General features: G+C 42.8%; 1 protein-coding gene and 1 pseudogene across 2 annotated transcripts in view; both read left to right on the forward strand.

Moving 5' to 3' along the window:
- Positions 1-10,162, forward strand: part of Abcd1 (ATP binding cassette subfamily D member 1) — an 18,471-nt gene that overhangs the window by 3,142 nt on the left and 5,167 nt on the right. For both annotated transcript variants that reach the window (XM_031364055.1, XM_031364059.1), the window contains exons 2-5: positions 1,324-1,504; positions 6,161-6,303; positions 6,386-6,554; positions 7,672-7,766. In XM_031364055.1, the coding sequence (XP_031219915.1) occupies positions 1,324-1,504; positions 6,161-6,303; positions 6,386-6,554; positions 7,672-7,766 (588 nt within the window). The remainder of the gene's footprint in view (positions 1-1,323; positions 1,505-6,160; positions 6,304-6,385; positions 6,555-7,671; positions 7,767-10,162) is intronic.
- On the forward strand, positions 6,705-6,859 carry LOC116095589 (annotated as a pseudogene).

The following is a 10,162-nucleotide window of genomic DNA, read 5'->3' on the forward strand; positions in this document are numbered from 1 at the left end:
GAAAAAGGGACTAACTGCCTGGCTGGCAGGCAAACAGCAGGATATAATTTTCTTACTAGAATTTCAGACAGTGCATGTGCATGTGTACACACATGTAATACAAACCTGCTTAAAAGAACAAAGTAAATCATAAGTCATCTTCATTTGTAAGAATCTGGATATTAGGCTGAGGCAGGAGGTTCATTATAAGTTCAAGGCCAGTTTGGGCTACATAGTGAGTTTCTGGGATATAGAAAACATAAAAGCCAAGCATGGTGGCACACACCTTTAATCCCAGCACTTAAGAAGCAGAGACAGGAAAAGAACCACAAATTTGGGGTTGGCCCTGGTTTACATAAAGAATTCCAGACCAGCCAGGGCTATATAATGAGACCCTCTCTCAAAAACAAAAACAAACAAAAAAACAATGAGAAGTCTGGTTCTTTAGAACTGGAATATAGCTCAGTGGTAGAGTGCTTACCTAGCACACTCAAGGCCTAGAATGCACATGACCCTAGGTTCTATCCATAATATCTCAAAACTAAATAAAAATCTGGTTCTCTTAACAGCCCAGTCCATGCAGTCCACATTTCTAAACTCCTTGCTACTTCTAGGCAATATGAGCTTGGGCAGGTCACTTTGTCTCTCTGCTTCTGTGTCCTACAATAGACACAAGAATATGTACAATAAGGTGTGTGGCAGTAAATTGGGAGAAAGAAGACAATGCCGTAGTGTTTGGGCATGGGGGTGGGGGAGCAAAACAACCCAAAATACCAGTCACCTTGCCATGACTACTTCTGGATACTTCTAGGCTCCTTTGAGGCCTGTCTGACTGTAGTTCCTATCAGGATTGAGAGCAGATTCACCTGGTTTTGGTGGGAAATTCAGTGTTTCTCACAGAAAAGAGCCTGGGAAAGAAACAGGAAATGGAGATTGTTGACTGAGTTTTACAAAACCAAGAACTTTTATCATTTGCTCCTTTGTGCTGCTCTGAGCTATTGATCATGATGTCTGAGGCAGGGAGGCACTAGGAAGGAGCGCAAAGAAATGAGGTCAGCAGAAGATGAAACGACAACTGCCCTCAGGGACCTGGATTCAGAAACTGCCCAGGCAGGGTACAGAGAGGAAAGTGGTGAGTGTCCCAACCACAGTAGTAATTGAAAAAGAGGGTAGGAGGTTCCCTATGACATCAGACAGCCCCTTACCATCGCTCCTATTTGAAGCTTGACCCCACCACAAACACAATCTCCAAGTCCTTGACCTTGTGGCCATCAACAGCATATCTATGGTGACTCTTACCATCATCTAACAGTTGTCACATTTGAATATCTGTTGACCTTACAGGTAGAGCTGGCACTACTACAGCACTCCTATCAAGACCTGGCTTCACAGATCAACCTCATCCTGCTTGAACGCCTATGGTATGTCATGCTGGAACAGTTCCTCATGAAATATGTGTGGAGTGCATCTGGCCTGCTTATGGTAGCTGTCCCGATCATCACAGCCACCGGCTATGCAGAGTCAGGTAAGAACCAAGACTCCAGGACTCCAGGGACTAGGGCCTAGAGCTCAGCCAGCTCACTTTCTTTTTCTTCCTGAGTAAATTTGAGGGCCTTACTGGCCTTGAGATTATCAGAAGTCATTCATTACTCAGAGCTGTTTGCTGCCAAATGTGCATCTTATGGTTCTTGGTGCCAAGAAGCCTCGCACAAGACCACAACACCACATACAACTGCTCCATATGTATGTACCCTTTACCCACCTCTCCTTAGCCCAATTTTAATTGGAGATAAGCATAAAAAGTGGCTTGGGTGAGCCCCTTCATGATCCCTAGCCTTGGTTTCTTCCAAACAATGGTTCTTACAAATTGTCAGGGTAGCCCCGGCAGTGGTGGCACATGCCTTTAATCCCAGTACTCAGGAGGCAGAGGCAAGTGGATTTCTGAGTTTGAGGCCAGCCTGGTCTACAGAGTGAGTTCCAGGACAGCCAGGGCTATACAGAGAAGCCCTGTCTCAAAAAAACAAAACAAAAAAAACAAACAAAAAAAACAAATTGTCAGAGTAGAGGCCTTTGGGGAATAGGAAGCCTGCCCTACCTGTTACTTGGTGGTGGTCAGGTTGTCTTTATTTCTGTTTGTTCCTCTATTGGTTTGCAGTTTATTCATTCAACTTTAATGAATGCCCTTGAAAAGATAGATATGCGACCTTGAAAGCCTCCTTAGGATAATCAATAGCTCCACTCCTCCAAGGCCTTAGAATAGTTTACCTAAAGAAGCAACCCCATGATATCTGTCATTACAGCTCAGCCTGAAGTTTAGTTTTATGAGTTTTTCTGACTATCATGTGCTTTTCATTCTCTATTATGCTTTATGTGGTGTGTGTAAACTCACCCATATGAATACTGTTTTCTCTGCTCAGCATTCCCTTCCTACACTTCAGTCATCCTTCCTGATAGACTTATTTCAGAAGTCACTCTTTCTTCTTGTTTGTTTTGATTTGAAATGGGGTCTCTCTTTGTAGCCCAGACTTGCCTTGAACCTGCCATCATCTTCCTGCTTCAGCCTCCCTAGGCTGAGATTACACTGTGCCTGGGTAAAATGTTCTTTCAGCTAGGGTATCATGGGGTCTTTTTCAATTAACTTGTCTGAAAATATGATTTTACACTTATTCCTGAGCTAGTTAGATTAAGCATAAAAATTTAGTGGATAGTTAATTTCTTCCAGTCATTTGACAAGATTTCATTGTCGTCTTACTTCTTGCATAGCTGTTCATTTTTAAAAAATCAATTTAATTATTAGTATTATGAATTTTTCTCTCTAGGTACCTTTATCATTTTTTCTTGGTATTCTTCAGCTTTAGTGCAATGCATTTAGGTTTCTGCTTCTCCTTCATCAAACTTGTGTTTCTTTCAAATATGCATGCTTCTCTTTTTAATTTTTTTTTTAATTTTATGTGTATGAGTGTTTTGCCTTGACGTATGTTTATGTACCAAGTGCATGCCTGGTACCTGCAGAAGGCAGAAGAGTCCATCAGATCCCCTGGAACTTGGGTTACAGACAGTTGTAACTTCTAAACATAAGGTAGTCTTCAAGAGCATTGTCTTAATTACTTTTTCTATTCCTGGGAAGAAACACCATAACCAAGGCAATTTATAAAAGAAACCATTTAGCCCGGTGTGGTATCATGTGCCTTTAATCCCAGCACTTTTGGATCTCAGTTTGAGATATATGTATATAATATATGTATATATTAATAACAACAGTAACAATAATAATAATTTCTTAAAGCTTTACTCTTCTGTGGTTTACAAAGTCAAGAAAATTGAAGCTGTCAACTAAGAAGACTTTAAGGGCATGACCATGGGATGTAAATTCTGACCCCCGCCCCCCCCAAAAAAAAACAGGATAGCCAAATGTGGTAGCGAATGCTTTTAATCCCAGCACTTGGGAGACAGACAGGTGGATCTCTGAATTCAAGGCCAGCCTGGTCCACAAAATGAGTTGTAGTACAGCTAGAACTCACATTCAGAAAAACCCTGTCTCAAAAGACAAAGCAAAGGAGTGACTCTTGTGAGAAACCAGAGGTTAGAGATCAAGGTGCAGAGTAGGTTGTGAGGAAGAATGTGAGTGGTGGGCAGCAAGGTCAAGGCACACTTCAGAAACAAAGCTCAGTAGGTATTAGATGAAGAAATCTGGCTGTTCAGCAGGAGAGACTGATACAGTGCCCAACAGAAGGTAGGAACACTTCTAGTTGATAGGAGCTACTTATGTCAAGAAATAGATTTGTATGGGAAGTGGTATATTATTGCCAGGTGGTGGTGGTACACGCCTTTAATCCCAGCACTTGGGAGGCAGAGGCAGGCAGATTTCTGAGTTCGAGGCCAGCCTGGTCTACATAGTGAGTTCCAGGACAGCCGGGGCTATACATAGAAACTCTGTCTCAAAAAACCGAAAAAAAAAAAAAAAAAGAAAGAAAGCTGGATGCCTGTTGGCTCTTTTTTGTAATTATGTGTACATGGGGGTGCTGATGCCTTAGGAGGCCAGAAGCACTGAATCCCCTGGAATGGGAATGACAGGCAGTTGGAAGCCATCTGATATGGGTTTTGGAAATCAAACTCTTTGTTTTTTATTTATTTATTGTATATGCATATGTGTGATGTGGTGTACACATGCGACAGAATGTATGTGTAAGTCAGAGGACTTTGTGGAATCAGTTCTTTTTCACCTTACATGGGTTCCAGGGATTGAACTCAGGTCATCATTGAACCCAGACCATTTCTACTTTGTCTTTTGAGACTTGTCTGTTAATTGAATTTTCCCATTTCTTTTTTTTTTTAAGATTTATTTATTTATTTTATGTATGTGAGTACACTGTAGCCGTACAGATGTTTGTGAGCCTTCATGTGGTTGTTGGGAATTGAATTTTAGAACCTCTGCTCTCTCCGGTCAACCTGCTTGGTGCTCGGTCGGCCCTGGCCGCTCACTCTGGTCAACTCTGCTCCGCTCACTCAGTCCCTGCTCACTCCAACCCAAGGATTTATTTATTATTTTAAGTAAGTACACTGTAGCTGTCTTCAACTGCTCCAGAAGAGGGCGTCAGATCTCATTATGGGTGGTTGTGAGCCTCCATGCTGTTGCTGGGATTTGAACTCAGGACCTTCAGAAGAGCAGTCAATGCTCTTACCCACTGAGCCATCTTACCAGCTTCCAAGTGTTGGGATTTCAAAAGTGTACCCTTAAACCAAAGTACAAAAGGTATTTGATTCATTTGGAATTAAGTTTCATATAGGGTGAGGGATAGCTTTGTTCCTCTACAAGATACATTTCAATGTCTTTATCAATTCATCCACTACCAGACAGGCTGGTTGTTTCCACCTTTTGGCTACCATGAATAGCACTATTGTGAACATTCCATGCAAGTTTCTGTGTGAATTCAAGTTTTTGTTTCTCTAGGCTATATAGCTAGGAAAGGAATTCCTAGGTCCTTTGGTAACTCACTAACTTTGTGAGGAACTGCTAAGTACTTTTCCATTTGATCTCCTCCCAGCCATAGATGGAGGTCCGACTTCTCACCTGGCCAATGTCTGCTCTTACCTCCCTTTCCTCCAACTTCCCTTGTCAAGATGACATGTTATTTCTTGGCAATATCAGTTTCCTTAATGATTAATGATGTCAAGCATCTTTTTATAAACTTACTATGATGAGGAGGTGCGCATGTTACTACACACATGTAGAAGTCAGAAGGCACCTTTTGGGAATCAGTTCTCAACTTCTACAATACAGACCCTGGAGATCAAACTTAGGTCATTAGGCTTGGTGACCAACACCTTTACCAGCTGAGCCATCTCACCAACACACCTTATTGCTCTTTATATGTCTTTATTTTTTTTCTGAGAAAACATTTTCACTAGCTCAGGTTGGCCTTGAACATGTGGCATTCCTCTTGTCTTAGCCTTCAGACTACTGAGAAACCAGGCAAATTATATTTTTATATGTAATATATATAATTATATATTATTTATATATATATATAAATAAATTTTGGATCTTTTTCCTGCTGTGTGAAGTCAAGATCCTCTTGTTTCCACCATCTAAATGCTGGGTTGCTCTGGGCTAAGAAATGTTTTAGAGGACTACAACTCTACTAGTCATATGGTTTAGAAGTATTCTTTCCCAGTCTGTATATTGTTTGCCATTCCACTTTACTGATGAAGTCCCTCAGTGCTCAAAAGTAATTTTGAAGTTCAGGTTGATCTATTTTTCTTGCTTGTATTTCTGGTTTCATAGCTAAGAAATCAAACCCAAGGACAAGTGTTATCCATTTTTTCCTGTGAGTTAGTTTTCTTTTTTCTTTTTTTTTTTAAGATTTATTTATTATTATATGTAAGTACACTGTAGCTGTCTTCAGACACTCCAGAAGAGGGCATCAGATCTTGTTATTGATAGTTGTGAGCCACCATGTAGTTGCTGGGGACTGAACTCAGGACCTCCGGAAGAGCAGTCAGTGCTCTTACCCACGGAGCCATCTCTCCAGCCCGAGTTAGTTTTCATTTGTGCTATGAGATGGAAAACATATGTGCTCTGTACATCTATCAGTCATAACATAGAATCCACAATATTCATCTTTTCCATGGTAGCTCTATGACTTTCCACTGTATTTCCTAACCCAACTTTGGCTTTTAGACCCAGAAGCCATGAAGAAGGCAGCCTTGGAAATGAAGGAAGAGGAGCTGGTTAGTGAACGTACAGAAGCCTTCACCATTGCCCGAAACCTCCTCACAGCTGCTGCAGATGCCACAGAGAGGATCATGTCATCCTACAAGGAGGTAACCCCAACGCAGCTCCTACTCTGCCTGCTCTTCCACTCCTGAACTGGCTGGTGTTGAGCCCACGTCACCCTCCTTATAGGTGACAGAGCTGGCTGGCTACACAGCCAGAGTGTACGAGATGTTCCAGGTATTTGAAGATGTCCAACACTATCGTTTTAAGAGGACAGGAGATCTAGAGGAGGCTCAGGCTGGGCCTGGGTCCATGGTACAGTCTGGTGTCCATGTAGAGGGGCCCCTGAAGATCCAAGGTAAGATAGACTCTATGCAGAGTACTTCCTCTGTCTTTCAGCCCAATGCTTTGTCACCTTCCATACCACCCCAACATTCAGAGACCTCTGTGTATCCTGTCTCATCCGCTCAGGACTCATTGCCAGAAAGGTCATTGAAAATAGGTTACTAGCTTTGCGCAGTGGCAGTATCGTAACCAATGAGGTTTATCCAAGACACAATTATTGCTAATTGAAAACTAGGTTACTCTGGAAGGGGCTGGCCCAGTAGCCTGTATTCTCCAAGCACTGGCTACCAGTCGAGCTGCTGACAAACTTTCCCAATTGTGTTGATTTCAGTTACCAGTTAAGAGAGATGATTCTGGACTCTTAGTGCTGGGTATCGTTCACTCATACAAGGCAAACAGAGAAATTAAGGCAGTGAGGAATGGGGATGTAGTTCAGTTGTAGAGTGCTTGCCCAGCATGTATGAGACCTTGGGTTTATTTCCTAGCACTGCAATAAAAACAAAAGATTTACATGGCTAGGGATATAGCTCAGTTAGTATTTGCCTAGCATACACAAAGCCTTTGGTTCAGTCCCTACTATCACATAAAGTAGGCATGATATTGTCAAGGTCAGCATTCTGCCTAAGTAAATAAATAAGATATTTAAAATAAACAAAATGTTTAAATTCATAAGTGATGGCTAATGCTTATAATCCTAGCATTTGTGAGGCTAAAGCAGGATTGCTGCATATTCAGTGAGGGTTTTAATATTAGACTACCCTGTTTCAAAAAGAAACAAAAGAAAAAAGAAGTCAAGACAGTGCAAGCACAAAAGAAAGTCTAGCCACCTGCCAGTTCACAGGAGTCAGGGTACTACAGCAAAGGAGCCCAGGCATCAAAGCTGATCTTACAATGTTGTCAAGAAGGGTCTGGGTTCCAGATTATCAAAAGGTGGCAGGCTTGGGGCATGCTACTTGACTCTGGGGTTATCAACCTGTTGGAAGACCTCTGTTTTCCCATGGGACCTGGACCACACCATTCTGTTTGGGAACCCAGGCCTGATATTAAGATAGGAAGTAGGAATAAGCATCAGGGCACAGGAAAGCAGCAAAAATGCTGTGCACCTGTCCTTCCATGCCTTCTCTCTACAGGCCAGGTGGTGGATGTGGAGCAGGGGATCATCTGTGAGAACATCCCTATCATCACACCCACTGGAGAGGTGGTGGTGCCCAGCCTCAACATCAGGGTAGGTCAAGTAGAGAAGCATTCCTAACCTGAAGTGCTGACCAATCTGGGCCAAGTTGCTGGGGACAAGGTACACTTCCCAGATTATCTGGCCACCTGTATCTGTGAACCCTAGCCCTTGGCTCATTTAGTTTTTTTCCCTGCCACGTGGAAGGTAGGCCAAGGTGAAGCTGATAGACCAACGTATTTCTGTCCATGAGTCCTGAAGCAATAGTGTAAGTGCTGATAAAAGAGACTAACAATTACCAGGGTTGTTCAAGGATTACCCTAGTGCTCCTAGTCTGATGATTTGTCCATCTCACCAGGCTTCCCTGAACTCTTTGGTTTTAAATACCCAAAGATAAATCAGAGAGTGGAGTGAGTGACCTTAAGAAGTACCCACTGCTTACTGTGTGGCACATACCTTTAATCCCAACACTTAGGAGGCCATCTCTATGAATTTGAGGCCAGTTTGGTCTGCATAGTAAATTCCAAGACAGCCAGGGCTACACAGAAAAACTCTGTTTTGAAAAACCAAAATAAATAAATAAACAAATCGAAAATGTCTTTAGTTAGACTCTGATATCGAGTACAGTAAAGACCACCAAAAGACTGATAATCATTTGATGAGAGGATACCCTATAAAGTTTTTCCTCAAAGCATAGGAAGTGGATAGGTGGACACAACAGGAGTTAGGGCCTGAGAGACAAAGGGGCCAGGGCCTGCCTCATAGCAAGGGAGGAAGCTGGAAAGAGACAAGAGGATGTGGAATATCAGGCTCCTGCCTTCACTGAGGGGGTTGCTGAGCCTGGAGAGGAAGAAGGGCAAGATTATTGAAAGCCAGTTGAGGCAGTGAATATAACATGCTCCTTCCCTAAAACAATATAATATAGTAGGTGGTACCTGATGGCCCAAGGTATGTACTTTCCTGGCTGACTCTAGGAAGAAACAATAGGAAGCAAAGACACTGTAGTGTGGGTAAACAGACTGCAACTGGGTAGATAGCAAGGCTGCCAAGGAATCAGAGTAGAAGAGTAGGACTGAGGCCCTGAGGGAACCTGAAAGTTCTTGTCACTCCTGTCCTCCAGAGCCAATTGTTTAATGCTGGTGAGTATCCTGGGGATGCCCTAAACAAGCCCTCCTGGGCTCAGCAGCATTATCACCAGAAATGGACTCTTTCTGTATTCTGGAGGCCAGAAGTCTAGTTTTAAGGAGCAGGAAGGTCCCTTCTTGGGGAGAATGTGTACTCTGTGTCTTGTCTGACTTCTGGTTTCCTGGCACTCCTTGGTGTTCCTGGGCTTCTGCTATGTTACTCTCTGCCTCTATCGTCACACACATACATAGCCCTCTGTCTGTCTATTCAAATCTTCCCTCTTTGTAAGATCTCCAGACATGTTAGATTTTACCCACTCTCCTCCAGTATGCCGTAGTGTCCATTTAGCTAATTGCATATGCAATGACAGGTCCCACTCTGAACAGTAGGACATAGGACTTCAGATAAATTCAGGGGGCATAGGTCATCCTGTTACATTGCTCAAGGCAAATCAAAGGCCAGAATCTGGATCCTCCTGAGAGCCCTATGCATCAACACTGTTATTATTGCTTGTAGTTGAGGAAATACCTACATTAAAAGAAGGAAGGATGGGACTTGAGAGATGGCTCAGGGGGTAAAAGCACTGACTGCTCTTCCAGAGGTCCTGAGTTCAATTTCCAGCACCTACATGGTGGCTCACAACCATCTGTAATGAGATCTGATGCCCTCTTCTGGAGTGTCTGAAGACAGCTATAGTGTATTTACATATATAAATAATAAATAAATAAAAAGCTTTAAAAAAAAAGAAGGAAGGAACTGAGGATGATAGTGTTAGGGACCTGCTGTGCTATGTCTGCTGCAGAGTGCTGTACCTCCTCTGTGACCCAAACTCTCTGACTAAGTAGCAGTGGTACTAAACAAACTAACCCCTCCTTCATGCCAGAACTCCAGTGTTCAGCTACTCTGGGGCCATCTTCTGTGACCCTGATACCTGAGGGCAAAGTAGACCATGGGGAGAGGGGTTAGCCTTTCACATCTAGAGCTTTTTTCCCAAAGGGGGAAAAAACTTTCCCTAGGAAGTTCCTTGTACATGTGAGAGAGGAGGGGGTGTCTCATTGTGTAGCTCTTATACTTCCCAAATATTAAGATTAGATCCATGTGCTACTTCCTTCTGCTTCCCTACCTAGTTCTAGAAAACCTCTTGACACTATACTTGGATCCCACTAAAGTAGAGTTAGAAGGGATAGAGAGTCCTTTGGAGTATCCTAGAATATACTTACTCATTTGACCATGGCAAAAGAAGCTGTGGTCCACCTGGCAGTAGTGGTGCATGCCTTTAGTCCCAGCACTTGGGAGGCAGAGGCAGGTGAATTTCTGAGTTGGAA

Source organism: Mastomys coucha, chromosome X, assembly GCF_008632895.1.
Source record: "Mastomys coucha isolate ucsf_1 chromosome X, UCSF_Mcou_1, whole genome shotgun sequence".
Lineage (NCBI taxonomy): Eukaryota > Metazoa > Chordata > Mammalia > Rodentia > Muridae > Mastomys > Mastomys coucha.